Below are 17,471 nucleotides of genomic sequence, written 5' to 3'. Positions count from 1 at the left end.
ACAGAGTTGGAAGGGACCTTGGAGGTCTTTTAGTCCAACCCCCTGCCCAGGCAGGAAACCCTACACCACTTCAGACAAATGGTTATCCAACATCTTCTTAAAAATTTCCAGTGTTGGAGCATTCACAACTTTGCAGGCAAGTTGTTGCACTTATTAATTGTTCTAACTGCCAGGAAATTTCTCCTTAGTTCTAAGTTGCTTCTCTCCTTGATTAGTTTCCACTCATTGCTTCTTGTTCTACCCTCAGGTGCCTTGGAGAATAGTTTGACTTCCTCTTCTTTGTGGCAACCCCTGAGATATTGGAACACTGCCCAGTCATGAGATGACAGTCATGTCTCCCCAGTGAAATGAGAAGGAATTTAAAACATCGCATGCATGCTGACATTTATGTCTTTACAATCCAAAGGAGCATAGAAGAAAATAGAGTGAATAGGAATGCACATAGATGGGTTTTTATTTGCAATCTAGTTTGCTCTTAGAGGTTCTGAAAATGAATGGCAAATGTTTTCCAGGAATCAAAGAAAACATTAGATCAATGTGTTTTCAATCCTGGCTACTTTAAGATGTGTGGAATTCGATTCCCATGCCTGTCAGTGTGACTAACCACAAATATAATGAAGAAGGCAAAGAAGAACTAAAAGTAAGACAGGCATGGAAGTGAACAGGTTTCCTTCATAGTCAGCATAGCACTGTTCTATTTCCCATGAAAATCATGATATTGTTCTAGAGGTAAAGCAGAAAAAACCCTTTTCTTAGAAATGTGAAGAGTAAAGGAACATAGTTAACTCCAAATTAAACACCATCAAGGATGTGAACTCTTGATTTGGCTGCTTTAATTAAAGAATAATCAGCTTGATCTTGTATTTAAAGTTTCTGACCATCAACTGTTTGTTCTCATATCAGGAAATCAGCTATCTTTGCTCTTTCTATAGTTGTTGCTATAAAATAATCACATAGCAAACTGAGTAAAATTCAGCAAGTCTGGCGGTAGCTCTCCAGCTGTACAATAATACTTTCTTAAATAATTTTAATTACGGTATGTGGCTACACTCTGACTCAGTGGTTATAGACCAGTGTAAAAAAAAATAGCAGATTTTGGTTTACTAAATGCTTTTTAGAATAAATGATTAAAAATAAAAGCAAAAAAACTGCACTATGAGCCTATAAAGCATTTTAGCCTGAAAACTGAACAGTAGTTTTGGAATTCCAATTTTTAAAGACATATTGTGAATGCCTATTATTCTGAAATCAGGCCCAAAATTCGTGCTGGTATTATCTGTAGATTTAACTTGGGACAGTTCACCATTTTCATCATGTACTCTATTTCTATAAAATATTTCTGTATTTTGTGGGTGGCATCTATTTTCCTTTCTTGCCCTATCCAGAAAAACATGCACAGTCCATTTTGAATGTTGCAGAAAATATCCTTAATTTATTAAGTCTTTATAGGTAGTCCTCGACTTATGACCACAACTTATGACCACAAACCGCTAGGCGAGATCATCCGTGGTTTTGGGGTGAGTGTTAATCAGTATGCTGATGACACACAGCTATACATCTCCACCCCAGACCACCCCAATGATGCCCTTGCTGTGAGGTCCCGTTGCCTAGAGGCCGTGCGGATCTGGATGGGGAGAAACAAGCTCAGACTCAACCCCTCCAAGACTGAGTGGCTGTGGCTTCCGGCGTCCCGGTATAGTCAGCTAGTACCATCACTGACAATAGGGGATGAGATCTTGCTCCCCACAGAGAGGGCCCGCAACTTGGGTGTCCTCCTGGATTCATGGTTACCTTTAGAAGATCATTTGACGGCCGTGGCCAGGGGTGCCTTTTATCAGGTTCGCCTGATCCGCCAGTTGCGTCCCTTTCTGGATCGGGATGCCTTGCACACGGTCACTCATGCCCTAGTTACCTCCCGTATGGACTACTGTAATGCTCTCTACATGGGGCTCCCCTTGAAAAGCACCTGGAGGCTCCAACTGGTCCAGAACATAGCCGCGCGGGTGATTATGGGTGCAGCTCATTACGCCCATGTAACACCTCTCCTACGCGAGCTGCACTGGCTCCCAGTGGTCTTCCGGGTGCGATTCAAGGTGTTAGTTATCACCTTTAAAGCGCTCCATGGCTTAGGACCTGGGTACCTACTAGACCGTCTTTTGCCACCAATAGCCTCCCACCGACCAGTTCGTTCTCACAGGGAGGGACTACTCAGGGTACCATCAGTCAAATTATGTCGACTGGCGACTCCCAGGGGGAGGGCCTTCTCTGTGGGGGCTCCAACCCTTTGGAATGAACTGCCCCCGGAGATACGGAATATCCCTGATCTCCGTGCTTTCCGCCGTGCCCTCAAGACCCTGATGTTCCAACAGGCGGGGCTAAACATACGAACATGTGAATGATTTTTTAAATGTTATCTAATTCTGGGTTTTATTTAATTGACCAAACTAAGTAATAATTTTAATTAGCAATTTTATGATGTTTGTGTGTCTATATTTTTCTTGACTGTACACCGCCTTGAGTCCTATGGGAGAAAGGCGGTATAGAAATATAATAAATAAATAAATAAATAAATAAACAAACTGGGCCCAAAATTTCTGTTTCTAAGTGAGATATTTGTTAAGTGAGTTTTACCCCATTTAAAAACCTTTCTTGCCACAGTTGTTAAGCGAATCACTGCCATTGTTAACTTAGTAATGCAGTTGTTAAGTGAATCTGGCTTCCATATTGACTTTGCTTGTCAGAAGGTTGCAAAGAGTGATCACATGACCCCAGGATAACACAACCATCATAAGTATGAGTCAGTTACCAAGCATCTGCATTTTGATCATGTGACTATGAAGATCCTGCAACAGTCATAAGTGCAAAAAACGGTCCTATCCTTTTTATCAGTGCCATTGTAACTTCAAACGGTCACTAAATGAACTGTTGTAAGTTGTACGTATACTTATAGATCCTGTACAAATTTATATAAAAATATTTGTTATTGGCAATTGGGTGATTTGTTCATAGCTGTAGATCTGTAACTTATACATTATTTTTCTGAGAATGTTTCATAGTCTAAAGATGAACCAGTCTAAAATATAAAGGGGAGAAAGTAACAGAGAAAGGGAAGACAAATGATAGGATAAAAAGGTAAAGTTAAAAGCCTGAAGAAAAGTGCTTTTCAAAAATATTGATGTTTGGTTTATTAAAGAGTTGGTCTAATGACTTTGTGAAAAACTATGAGTTTTGAAGAAGATACATATATGAATGTGGAAAAAATGACATAGTACAATGCCTATGTTCAAGGAGAAAATAGCATTAGTGGAAGCTGAGAATGAGTCATACCGGAAAGTAAAAGATTTTTAAGTAGTTGAGAGTGGTGAAGCGAAGGCTACAGCCAAGGACATAATGAAAATTGACAGTCAAATTTAGTGTTAGTCAAAGCTACAAAAAACTGAACGTAAGGAGTGATATTTTCATTATTAATGACATATCTACTATTACTTTCCTTGGAACTGTTCACACTGATATGTACTCTTACATCATGATGTAGGCAATACTGATGGGCTTTCCTATGCCTCCATCTTTACAAGATTCTGACTGAACCAAGTTATGCACATGATTTCTGCTTTGAACCATAGTGCCAATTTTCAAAGTGTTTGAAATGGGCTCTAGTAGTCATAAAAAAAAGGCCCAAGAGCAATATAATGCCCAGGGATTACAGGTTGCCTACTCTACGTCTAGTTAGATCCACATTTGAATCAATACAGGACAGTACCTGTTTATTTGTGCTGAATATGGAAGAAGGAAGCGAGATGGTGGAAACAATATTGGAGATGGCAAAGGAATATGGGTCACATAGAAGGATTAGACAAGATTAGTACAATAGAAGAGAAGAAGGAAAGGAATGGTAAAGATCAAGAAGGAAATTAAAGGCAAAGTTGGAGGATGACTGAGATGTATTAAAACAAGTTTAATATTGCCACTGAAGGAATCAAGGTCTTTAGGCAGACATTAGAACAAAGGAAAAGGGATGTCATAGTATTACACTTCTACTATTTATTTGATTTAGAGGGTAGAGCTTTAAATGCATGGGCGCTTCATAGGCCACATACAAATTTAATTCTATTTTTGTCATACCATCAATTTTAAGCAATATGATTCTTTCTTATATTATACTCTGGCTTCCAAATTTATAGGAAATCAACAACCAGTTGTCTTTACCAGCCATCCAATGGGAAATGCAAATGGGGATTCGTTGCTGTTCTAAAGGCCATATTATTTTTGCAACCAAGGATTGCATGCAAGACAAATTGCCCATGCTTGGTGAAAACCAATAAATGACATTCTACCAACACAAATGGAGAGATATCGAGCAGATTCTACATGTATTAGTTCTCATGAACAGAAAAGGCTTCATTTCTTCTGTTTTTAAATACCCACTAAACTATGAAAGCTGCATATCTCTTATTTAGTGATTCAGGCAAAAAATAATAATAATTGAATTCATAATTCTACAAAGTAATAGTAAACAATGAGGGATCCACCTGGGAAGCAAAGCCAAAGAAAGACTCCTTCCCACATAAACCCCCATATATATCTTTTAAATGCTATTGAATGCTACAACATTTGATTCCTGTAGCATGGAAAATGCTAATAGATATTGTCAAATAATTGTATAGTGCTGAACATTTGAAAAGCATATCACATTCCCAGGAATAGCTTATATAATTCATTCTTTATAAGAAAAAACATGCTAATTTGTTTACCATTCCAACAGTGAAATTTTTAAAGGCAAAAATTAATACGTTATTACTGCAGGTGTTTAAAAGTTAAGTTACACCAAGGTGTAAAAGATAATACCCAATAAAATAAACAAACAATAGTATTAAACAGCAAAATTGTGAAAGGAAAGCTGTTTGCTATAGTTTCCTTTGGAATTTTACCTCAGCAATTTTTAAATTCTATGCTCTTAGTATCTGCATCCAAACATGTAGGTTTAGATGTTTTATTGCATATATAAAGAGTTGTGAATTACCTTGTTCTTCTGAAGAGTTAGCTGTTGTTATCTGCATTTTATGAATGTTTATTAAAATCAATTCCTAACAGATATACAACATGTACAATTTCACAGTAGTAGACTAGTGAAGGTAATACAAATTAATCAGTGATATACTTACAGTTGCATTTTTTCTGCACAAATCTAAGCTTGCATGCTGTTCGGTAGGTGGACAAACGGATACGATCCAGATCTTGAGCCCCTAAAGGTGGAGAAGTATATGTGCTAAGATATATGTGTTCTGTGCCTAAATATCACCCAACAATACTTACATAAGCTTTCTCTAGGATATTTTAGAGCCTTTTCTTACCTACACAGTTAATTTTGGGTAAAAGGTTTTACCAAATGGGAAGTTTCAATTTATGACATTGAAAGCCAATATAGTTTTATTAAATAAATATGTTGCCTGACTCCCAATATGATCAAATCACAAGCAAACAATATAAAGGAAATACCAAACAGCTGAGTTCCAATACAGGGAAAGTTCTTAAAATTAACAGTTTAGTTCACATAAAAAGCTCCTTTGAACTGAAGTCCTGGTGACTTCATGGACATTTCCTACAGGGTTTTATTTGATTGATTGATTGACTGATTGCCATGGTCCTCATGAAGGCAGACACGGCATGGCAAGCTAGTTTATTAAACATACTCAAACATTTCAGTGAAAGTTTAATCTATTGATTATGACAGGGAAAGATTATCTTTCTCCAACCAAGGGCAACAGTTATTATTTTTTTAGCAACCATGAGTTAAGACAGGGATGTGTCACCATTACCCAAGTCCTAGGCTTTTGAAGACTTCTTTTGTTTCTAGGTACTTGGAAAGTTAATTTTTATCAGTAATGGACACAGAGAATTAACAAACCTATTCCTTTAATTCTCTTCCTAGTATTAGCAGGAAATCATACTGTCATAATTCTGTGGTTCACTCTCCCGAAGAATTTGGTAATATTTTGGGAGGCATCAAAAAAGGCTTCTGCTGTTAACAATGAATTGCCCTTTCCTTATTTATGTAAACCAAGCTAGAAAAGCAGTCAGTTGTATATGTTAGCATCAAGTGTGACTCAGTATCTTTGCTTGACTGAAGCTGATATGTTATCTTTAAACAAGATATGACCTACTTACGGTCTCTGGATAAATTTGTTTATGACATTCATTGGAGAACACAGATTGCAAGAAGACTCTTTGCCTGAGCACTTACTATGTTCTAATTCATCCAGTCTATTTGTAACATTGGAGCAGAGGTGATCTTAATCTGGGGAATCTCTGAAAAAACAGCAGGAAGGGAAAAAAACCCAGTGCTCTACTCTGCAAGCAGAAATCCGTTTTTTATTACAAGTAGGCAAAGATAATTCTCCAAGGTAAAATCAAACAGCTTCAGTCTTATGATTCAAAGATACTGTTTACAGTTTTCAGAATGTAAAGAAATATGTTTTGGTTATGATAAAATAATGAAATTTAACTAGCAAAATGAGAGCATTTCATCGGTTAGCCCAGCAAGAGGAAAACAGACGGTTTTTTCCCCACTCTTCATTGCCACTAACAAAACTTGTACTTATTTTTTCTCTTTCATCTGCCAAATACTCTAGACAAGTTCTTTTTATCAACTAACTGCTTCAGTGCAATCTGTGGCTGGCAAAGATTGTCCTGAACTATTCAGTGTTTCTGCCTGGGAATTTACTTTAATCACTGGTCATGTTGTCAAACACATAAAAAACCATTTCAGTGAAGCCCAGTTTTCCCCCCTCTTTTTTTAATGTCATGTTAACTATTGAATATTACTAAGTTTGCCTTTTGCTTTTTAAAATATTTCTGGGATTTTAAAAAAAAATTGTTTTAGCACAGTTTTATTTAATTTCTTGTCAAAGATAATACATTTATTTTTCAAAGGATTGAGTCTTTTGATGGACTTCCATAATAATAATAATTCCACAAGTATTAATTGGGTCATTAACAATGGGACTGAGTAATAGTAATACAGAGCTTCAAGATTTGTTTGAAGGAGCAATCCATCATATTGATAAGTCCTAAGATGCAGTTGAAGTGCATTCGCAAAACAAGTGACATAGCTTTGAATCTTTCTATATATAGGTATGTTTTGTATACTGTATTATAATGCTATTTTATTTGGACTTCGCTTGTGGCTGATGAGAGCAGAAGTTTAAAATACTTAGATGGCTTTAGTTTGATGACCAGGTGCATTGTGAAGGATCCAGCTCAACTGAAAGTTAAAGTATCTTAATTAGGGTGCACATAGTGGTGGGATTCAACCAGTTCGCACCACTTCGGGAGAACTGGTTGTTAACTTTCTGAGCAGTTTGGCACACTGGTTGTTGGAAGAAATCATTAGGGCAGAGAACCGGTTGTTAAATTACCTGAATCCTACCACTGGGTGCACAGCACATTAATTTGAATGTAAAAAGGTCCTTTGGAGCGTGTGGCATTTGTTTACATATTTCTTCTGCTATTGCATAGATGTCCTTCAATGGCACCACATGATTCCAGGAAAAGACACATTCAGGTTAAGAACTGCAGACAGCTGCTACATGTATGATTCCTTATAGTTCAAAAACCTTTTGTTTCTTTTCAGCCTGAAGCATTGCAGAGTTTTAATATTAATGTCAACGTCATACTGTTTCAATTCTACCCACAAAATAAAATGCCAAATAACATTTGTATTCTGGCAAACTTTTAAACATATTCAAAATTAAGAAACTAAAAATGTAATTTAAGAAACTCAGAAAAATGTCAGTGTGTTGCTTGGGATTGACCAAGCCAAAATAAATTACTTAGATTACATAGAACAAGATACACATGAGATTATACAGAATTAGAACAGCCTTTGACTTTGGTTTCTAAACATTGGGGAAAATTCAGTCCCAACAAATTGGGTCAGCATCCATTGAAGAAAATGGAATTACAGTGAGAAAATATATTTGAATTTCAGTATGGTTATTGGTGAGAAACAATGGCTTTGACTGTTCGCATTCCTTTTCTCCCAGAGAAAGAATATTAGAGATATATATCTATATCTGCATTGAAATAATTTTAAAAAGCAGCATTTTGTCAATTAAATATAGTTTCTTGCTCCTGCTTTGTGTTGAAAATTCTTACTTTGTAGAACAAACTGCCTATAGCCCAGGGCAAAAATCCATGTAATATTTACCACGGGTATATTCTATCTTGTTGGCCTTTTGCAAGAAATTTAACATCTGTCGGAAAAACAACAGAACAAAATGTAACATGCCATAGCACTTACGCATTTCTGCAAACAGCTGCCTCCTTTCTGCCATGGTAGCGCCTCTTTTCCCACAATCTTCAATCATTCTAAGCAAAAAAATATTAAACATACCTTCAGAACCATTTTCAAACTAAGGACATAAAATATATGAAAAGTTCCAGTGCACTGTTTTTCCAATTCTATATTCAATATTTATTTATTTGATTTCTATAGCCTCCCATCTCAACAAATGACTAGACAGCATACAACATAAAACATAAAAACAATTAAAATTATTAAAACAATACAAAATAAATATATATGGCACCAAGTAAAAGTGTTATTATGGATGTTAATATAGCCTGGAAATGCGGGCCAGTCTAAATATGTGGCTGACTTTGCAACTAATCATAATGTTTAAAGCCATTTGAAACTTTTAGACGAAATTATATTGAAATGTGTTCATTGGGAAACAAAAGGAAGAACATATAGCTCAGTTTCAGTTTAATTTCAATTCAGTTTAGTTTAGAATGTCGTATGGAGAAAAAATCCATACCTTCCCAATACTGGATTATAAACTTCAGATTATAAATTTCAGTCTGATTCCCTTCCTGCATTTCTTTTAACAATCAAGATTTATCTATCAGCTGTTTTTTTCAGCTATACATTTAACACCAATTCTTGAATATCAGAAAATTGTTCTGTGTTCTTTCATAAGATTTCTTATAATTGAAAAGTGCTAGTAGCATCTGTCTGTTCTACACATAGATGAGGTACATAGAATATGGCAGGAAAAAAAGAGCTGCTAGTTTAATCAAGTGTGATAATTCAATAACTGTGTGTTCAATTTTTGCCTTGCAAGAAGGAGGAGGAGGAGGAGGGGAAGGAGAAGGAGAAGGAGAAGGAGGAAAAGATTTAAAAAAAACATTTCTTTGATTATTTCTATTGATAAAAACAGAGGTTTTTTTTTAATTTCACTATAAATAATGAAAGAAATTAAATGTTATAATTGGACCCATAATCAAATTATGTTTATTTTACTTTATTGCTCCTGTTGGGGGCTTATTGTGTGAGAAACATTTTAACTGTTGGCCCATATTATTTTTCTGATTTAAACTTTACCCAGAGTCTATTAATATATATTTATAATAATATACAAATTCCTATATATTAACATTTTTTCCTCTAGTAGGGTTAAAAACAAATTTAAAGGTGACCAGCAAGAGCAGATAAAAGCTGGCCCATTTGTCAAAGCTAACACTGATTTTAACATCAGATAAAGTGATATTATACTAGAGATCTGGAAATCATATATTTTTCTTTTTTGAAGCAATAGGTTTGGACAATATAATACATTATGAGTCTACAATAATATGTGTCTATTTATATCCCCTTCATCCATGCATCCAAGAGTGATTAATACAACAGAAACTAGAAACAGAAAAATATTTATTTTGGCTTCTGCCTTCTTCAGCTGTTGTGAAATAGTGGAATGTTTAGTGAATATACTACATAAATTTCTCTGTAATATTCCAAGTATCTATATTAGACAAATGGAAATGTATAATAGTTCACACGCTGTCAATTTTTATTTATTAAATTAAATTAATAAATTCTGGCAACTGTAAGTATAACGTCATGGTCAGAATAATTCACAAAATTAACCAACAATATTTAAGGATTTGGTGATATTGGACATCAATTATATTCCTTCAAATTAGCTCGATTTCCTACAGATCAGTCTTCCAAAATAGGCAAATATTTATTTTATATATATGCAATGAATTCTTGTGATAACACAAACTTTATGTCAACGTACTATAAACTAGCTATGTAGTATGGCAATCTGAGAGGATAAACTCTTTATGGCTACTACTATAACAGCCGATGAAATGGGAATATGATTTGAATCATCCACTATAAAAAGAATAAATATGAAGACTCCGAAAATCTTACGTTGGGTTGTATTTAGGAAGAAACAGTACAGTAGATCAGAAAGAGATTAAAGTTGTTTTTTCATTTATAATACATTAAAAATCATGAAAGGACATCACAATCAAGAAGGTCATCTATCATCTATATGTTTCCAATATGATACAAATTCAATACAAATTAACCTTGTTTTAAAGCACCAAAGCAATTGTATCAGTATTTCCAGAATTGCTCTAGAAGAGGCTGAGAGGTACAGTATATTTTGAAGTGAAACTGTTTGTTAATGGAGTTACTGTTATCTTCCCTTATAGGTATTTAATGGTTTCTTCTGAGAACTGAAACAATAATTTAAATTATTATTGATCTGAAGAAGTAAATGCCATGTATCATTCCCTCAAGTAGAAAACTCAGGTAGTTAGATTGAAACAAAATGAGGGCTTCTGAAAACAATGAGAGAGATAAATAGCACTTCTAGATAAGCCCAACTGTTAAAAAACAAACAAACAAATGACTGGCCTAAGTTATTCAGTAAGTTTCCATGGTTGAGGATGAATTTGAACATGTTCTCCTGATCCTGCCTAGAGCATGAATCACTACACCATATTACCTTGGATGATAAGGGCCCCTTTACAACTTGCTGAATTTTTGGGGAAGGGTGGTACAACTACAAAGAGAAGAACCCACAGAAGCAGTCATTTTAATATGCAAAAAAATATTGCTATTTTTTTATTACAGAGGCAAGCTGTGTTTTCATTTCTAAATATTTTAAAAAGCAAGCATGGAAACATGAAAAACCATGTAAACCTTTCTGAGAACCAATATGCCATTATTCATTATTTTGAAATTGTTAATATTGTACAATTCAGCTTTTTCTGATGTTTTATGTGATATAACTTATGCCCTTTCTCTGTATTTCAAAAGCAAAGTGTCAAGATCAATCTCCCTTCATTTGGGTAAGAAATGCCAAGGATAATGTTCACTGAGATGCATTTAGAGATATAGGTCTTTGTGAGACTTGTGGAAATGGATTTTTTAAACTTTTGTTTTCTAGTGGCAGCGAAGATTGAACAATACTGTTCCATTTTTTTTTCTGCTTTCAAAATTTCCACTTTGCATTTTAATCCAAATATTGATCCCCCAACTAATGGTGGGCCAAGTTTTTGACACATGTCTAGCCGCCCTGAGTCTTCGGAGAAAGGCGGCATATAAATTGAACTAATAAATAATTATTCACAACATTTACATGATCAGGTAAGGGTTGTATGGGGATCAAAACACAGACCTTTCCTTATAAGATTTTGTTAGCTCAAAAGATGGGCATTTTGTGCAGATTTAGAAAAGTTTTCATCTGAAAAAGAAGCCTTGAACCCAAATCCCTCAGTATCATCAATGCCTCTTTGGCTACACCAGGAGGCTATTGGCTAATTCAAATATAAAGGCTGAGACCCTGCAGAGCTCATAAATCTACGCATCCATGATGATTTAGAGTGACTGCTGGGGTGACGGCTGGGGAAGAAAAGGCTTCTTGGGGAAAAGTTAAGCTTCTTTGAGAATAATTCCCTCTTCTGATTATCATCTCTGAAAAATTAGGTTCTGGCTCTAAGTATAAACTCTGGAGGCAGGATCATAAAAGTTTTCAGTTAACTGAAGACCAATGCTACAGCAACATTCAATTACATTTTTTCTTGCTGCTGTCTCATTCTTGATAATAGGATTTTCATGAACTTAACTGCCTGGATATATTAACCAGTACATGGAACCCATTGAGTACTGTCTGCTCAGTATCTGATTTTCTGTACCTCCTGAATCTTGCTTTGCAGTTGTATTATGGAACAGATATTAAAATATTAACGAAAACTAACCGTTCTAATGGTGCCACCATTCTTAATTTCCTTAGACTGCCCGAGTTGAATTATTGCAGGTTGTTAATTTGCTTCCAGTTTTCAGTTCATTAAGTGTAACCTACCACTCCAGATCCTGAAGTAAATAGTATTCTGCTAACTTCACCTCATCTAGATGTGCTAGACTTCAACTTTCATTATTCCCAGAAAACAAGGCCAATAGCTAGGCTGCTCAGACTATGATTCATGGAATATATGGTGGACAATGGACAGTGTTATACCTTGCTTTAGGATCAAAAGCTATTAAATAGGATATAAATAGGATTCCTGAAATATTTTTCTTATTTTTAGCAATCAGGGGAATTAAGCTCAAATCTGAAACAAAAGGACTGTACTGCTATTGGGTACCTAAGAAAAATGTGGAGAAGAATTTAGCTTTGGCCTTGAGAGGAATGCAGGAGAGGTTGCTTATTTGCCGGAAAATAGAAAATGATACTGACTCAAGATAGCCTTACCTTTATCTTATTGTCATTCAAAAGGAGGCAGGGAAAATTTGGAACAGGCTTTAAAGATTCTGTTAATATACCCTTCAACAATAAATAACATTCCTGGAATCATTGGTTTTTTTCCTTTCTTTTCTTGAGCAGCTTTTCCTTGAAGGGCCTTGAAGGAGGTATGAACAAGCTGAGTCTATTTAGCACCTTCAATCACAAATTCAGAAACCAGATCAAGAGAATTATTATGTAAGGAATGAAGGACCTTTAATGGCTTCCTAAGTTGCATGGTTCTTCTGAACTAATTATAGCTTCTTTTCTGACTCACGTTCAGTGAGAAAAGCACAGTTCACACTATTAATACCACTTGCTCGGGTTGTGGTCCACAGTGGAAGAAGCTCAGGGACCAGGGTTCAGCTACTGACTCTGTATGCCCAAGAGTGCTGTATACTGTGCCTAGTTCACCTCCAAATTGATACAAACATAGGGATGGGATTTGCAATGAAGGACTGGTATAGGAAAAAAGGCCATTGCTGGTTGTAGAAGATAAATAAATTAGGACTTCTGGTAATGCTTCCAGGATGGGTTGGTATTTGGTGCTTGGCATAGGAAAAATTAAAAGTGTATCTCTGCTCTGAGTTCGCCTTGAGCAACAGCTGTTCCATCAAAACTACATCAAGCTATAACCAACCTAGAACTACTATATGCTTGTATGCACATGCATGCATGTGTGCATAAAATAAATCTGGAAAAAGAAAACTTTGCATATTAAAGTGCTGTGCTAACTATAACAAAGAAAAAGCAATTAAAATGATAGAAGGCATATTGGGGTTCCTTGTTCCTGCATTTAAAAAGAAAAAAAGAATCTTGTAAATTAATTTTAATCTAATTAAGATTTGACAGATTATTTATTATTCAACATTATTTTTACAATAGCACAAAAGGCAGAATGATAACAGCATTATTAAGCAGAACATTTATTTATACAGAGACACCATATGGGGATGAGGTGCTAGCATAGAGACAAAAAAATGCATTAATAGACAATAATCCTGCCTGCTAAGGTCATTTTGATGAACTCTTATTACTATAAGCAGTACATAGTGCATTTGAAGGAGAACAAATTTTAACAAAGCAATGCTTATTTTTGCACCCAAAAAATGTTCTCTCCTTCATATTTGCTTTCCAACCTTGTGGAATGGAGGGATATCCTTTAAAGTGTATCTTAGAATTGTCTTTCAGTTGGTGGGGAAGCAAACACAAGAAATGGGAAAAGTCTATGAGTTCATAAGAAAAGTAACCATGGATGTTGTTTTTGTTGTTTTGAAAAAATAAGTGTTTGCATGACATTGCATTAGATAGAAAGACTTTTGTCAAATTACCCCTTATATTTAGCACTGGGCTAGAGTGTGTGCACAGAATCAAGAAGCGTATATTGTTTTCCCCTTTCCTTTCTTTCACTTTCTGATCAAGTAAGGTTTTTTGTTTGTTTTGGTTACAAACCTGGTCTTTTTTATAGCGAAGAAGGGATTGGACAAGCATCAGTCTGAAATGGTGTATGATTGGACTAAAAGGGGGTTGGACTAGAAGACCTCCAAGATCCCTTCCAACTCTATTATTCTGTTCTGTTATTCTGTAGCAACTTTGGGTGGAGAGTGATTTTCATTCTCTTTTCCTTTATGTCAAATCAGCAGAAATGAAGACAATCACAGATCACTTTCAAACTGCTTCTGGGGTTTGAAAGGGTTGATGAATGAAAATGATGGCAGTACAGAAATGCCCTAATTATGCTATGCAAACCAGAGCAAACTCAGACTTCTAACTTCAGTCAACTGACTTTATACAGTAAATAAAGCAAACTGAGTTTAAAGGGGGACTCAGCTGGATTCTAGATCTTGTCTCCTGACCAGCTGCTTTTATTGCTGACCTATCCTGCAAACTGTAACTAAAACAGACCAAGAAGGCACTTGCATGGGGTTGCAAACAAAATCTAGCAACAATATAAATGAAAATGTCAGCAGTACACACCACTACTACAAGAAGACAGACTGATCATCAGGCAGTTAGTTTCTAGGTCAAAATTTTTATTTATTTATAACCTTTGTTATTTTTCCCAGAAGGAAATCCAAGAAGGAATGCAACTTGAAGCATATAACAAATATAAGCAGTAGAAATGTAAGGCAACATGTGACACCACCATAGCAGCAATATAACCTAATTGCAAGGGACAGATCATAGCCAAAGGAGATTTTTGGAATGCAGTAAATAGATAATGTTGTTCACAATAAAAGGGCAGCATCCTTTAACACGGGATCTCATTTTGTCTCTCTTTAAAAGAAATAAAAAATCCAGTTGGCCTCTCCAAATATTATTGTGCACAGAATTAACACTAAAAGGACGAATTAAGTGATATACATAGTTTGCCTTCTCCCACTGATGGAGGATGTTGTCAAAATATGCCACAGTCCTCAAAACCTTCAGATTCAGGCAATGTTATCTCAAAATCCTAGGGCAAATTAATTCTGCAGCTGTAAGCTGCAGCTGAGCTCAGTGAGCAGAGGGCACTTTGTGCCTTTTCCCTTCACCTTCTGTAGCATCCACTTAATATTGTCAGCGAAAAAGAAAGAAAGAAAAAAAACAGCTGCAGGTCAATGTTTCTTCTGCCATTGAGCATAGATTGCAAGAACTCCTCTTCTATGGGAGTCAGAGGAAATCTGAAAGGGAAGAAGTTTAGGAATGGAAGATCCTGACACCCAGATCTTGGCTAATTGCAAGGAAGAAGCAAATTATTCATGCTCTCAGTTTTTTAGAACTCAGAAATGAAAATCCTCAAACTGCCACACAATCAATTATTTCTGATGGAACAGATTATTTCTTCCCCATCATCAACATTAAATTGGAGTGTTTAGTTCTCTGCTACACTGTAATCCCTTGTATAAAAGTACGAAGACAATGAATGTCTTGCTGATAATATAGAAGTGAATTGCTATACTCCTACTGCTACATTTTTCCTTTGAGCTTGGTATTACTGTGAGGGGGTAGGTATTGTAGTTCTCAACTCTTGGAGGAAAAATGAATTTCAATGATTAGTCATTGAAATATTGCTGACTATGTTACAGGTAGTCCTCAACTTATAACAGTTCCTTTAGTGACTGTTCAAGGTTACAACGGCAGTGAAAAAAGTGACTTATGACCATTTTTCAGGGTTATGACATTTGAAGCATCCCCATGATCATGTGATCAAAATTCAGATGCTTGGCAACTGGTTCATATTTATGACTGTTGCTGTGTCCCAAGGTCATGTGATCACCTTTTGCAACCTTCTGACAAGTAATTCAACAGGGAAGCCAGATTCACCTAACAACCAGGTTACTAACTTATCAACTGCTGTGATTCACTGAACAATTGTGGCAAGAAAGGTCGTAAAATGGGGTAAGACTCACTTAACAAATGTCTCACTTAACAACAGAAATTTTGGGCTCAATTGTGATTATAAGTTGAGGACTATCTTTATATCATTGTTGATACTCAGTTTATGTGATCTTCTTGTAGGAACTGAATATATGATCTGCAGTCTTGATAAGACTGCATTTGATAATTTTTCAATTCTGGCCTTGATTAAATTATTTCAAATAGCTTGCTATTGAGCAGCTAAAATCAAGCCTTCAGTTCCTTTTTTTAATATTCCACTTGTAAGTTTATTGCCAGGTTTTAACTTTCTTTACTTACCCCAATTTTTTTTTTAAAAATGACCATGTACTGCTTTTCCTTGTCAGTGTTTGGTTCATGTTTTTATTTCATTATTTCAGAGTTAATGTTTTGTTTCCTGTACCATTCAGAAAGTTCCATTTTTTAACTTGCATTAATGCTTCTTGGCTGTCTTTTACGTATTTAGCCAGTTTTTTCTTCAACAGTCTGTTCAACCGTAAACGTCTGCCTTCATTTCTGGGGGTCAGGTATAATCTATCAATATTACTTCAGAGATATAATGCATAATGAATAGTTATGAGTTTTCTTGTTTTTTGATAACAAACTTTCCAGGTCATGTTATCTCCAGTTAATAATTCCAGCTGTACTTTGTATGATAGATATGGCCCGGGTATTAAGGATTTTGATGATGTTTCCACTGTTCAATTTTGTTGTTAGTCATTTTCTCACATTTTGGTTATATTCTTTACTAATCACGTTTTAACCAATCCATGGGAAATGTTTATTTTTATTTATTTTTATTAAACAAATTTATATAGCTGCTTAACTCACACATTCCAGGCAGCTTACAACATTAAAAACAACATAAAAATTCACACACACCCAGTTATCCAACTGTAAAATGCCCAGTTATTTCTAGGCTACATCCTGATGAGTCCAAATGATTTGACCATTCAGCATTTTAATTCTATTAGTGTTCATGACGTTTTTCTGGTTTGTTGCAACTGTAGCAGATTTCTTTAGGCCAAATTCCATTACTCTATCTGTGCCAAAAATTCTTATAGTATATGTCAGTGAATTAAAAGAATCTAAAGAAATAAATCATGAAAGCTCACAAGATATCATAGTTTTCCTTTCGAACCTACAATGCAAAAATATGTTCAGGGAGAGAGAGATGTTGATTTGGCTATATATAGCAAACTTACATTATCCTTGCGATAGTGATATCTAAAATTTGAGATATTTTTCACGGCTCATCCAGTACCTGTTTGATTTTTAAAATACTTTAAAAATAGGCTATTCTACATTTTTTCCCATAAGAAAAGGATATTGTTATAGTTTAGTTGTGTATGTATAAATTATAGCTTAAAACATACCTCACAATGCAGTTGTGCAAAACATATGAATGACTTACAAGAAGCACCTCTCTTTGAATTGCTAAAGTAGTGGTATCTTTCGCAAAGCTTCCAAAGCTGCCCCCAGCTGTCTGTGCATCTACTCTAATGATGTGAAGAG

General features: G+C 35.4%; 1 protein-coding gene across 15 annotated transcripts in view; it reads right to left on the bottom strand.

Annotated features, from left to right (window-relative positions):
- The window catches only part of DTNA (dystrobrevin alpha), a 129,285-nt gene that overhangs the window by 70,333 nt on the left and 41,481 nt on the right, over positions 1-17,471 (bottom strand). For all 15 annotated transcript variants that reach the window (XM_034429716.3, XM_034429713.3, XM_034429718.3 and 12 more), the window contains exons 2-3: positions 8,300-8,367; positions 5,163-5,243 (exon numbers count right to left, since the gene is read on the bottom strand). In XM_034429716.3, coding sequence (XP_034285607.1) covers positions 5,163-5,243; positions 8,300-8,367 — 149 coding nt within the window. The remainder of the gene's footprint in view (positions 1-5,162; positions 5,244-8,299; positions 8,368-17,471) is intronic.

The sequence above is a fragment of the Pantherophis guttatus genome, chromosome 3 (genome assembly GCF_059756535.1).
Source record: "Pantherophis guttatus breed Tessera chromosome 3, ASM5975653v1, whole genome shotgun sequence".
In the NCBI taxonomy this organism is placed as follows: Eukaryota; Metazoa; Chordata; class Lepidosauria; order Squamata; family Colubridae; genus Pantherophis; species Pantherophis guttatus.
The sequence above is the reverse complement of the archived record's forward strand: the minus strand, read 5'-3'. Positions and strand labels throughout refer to the sequence as shown.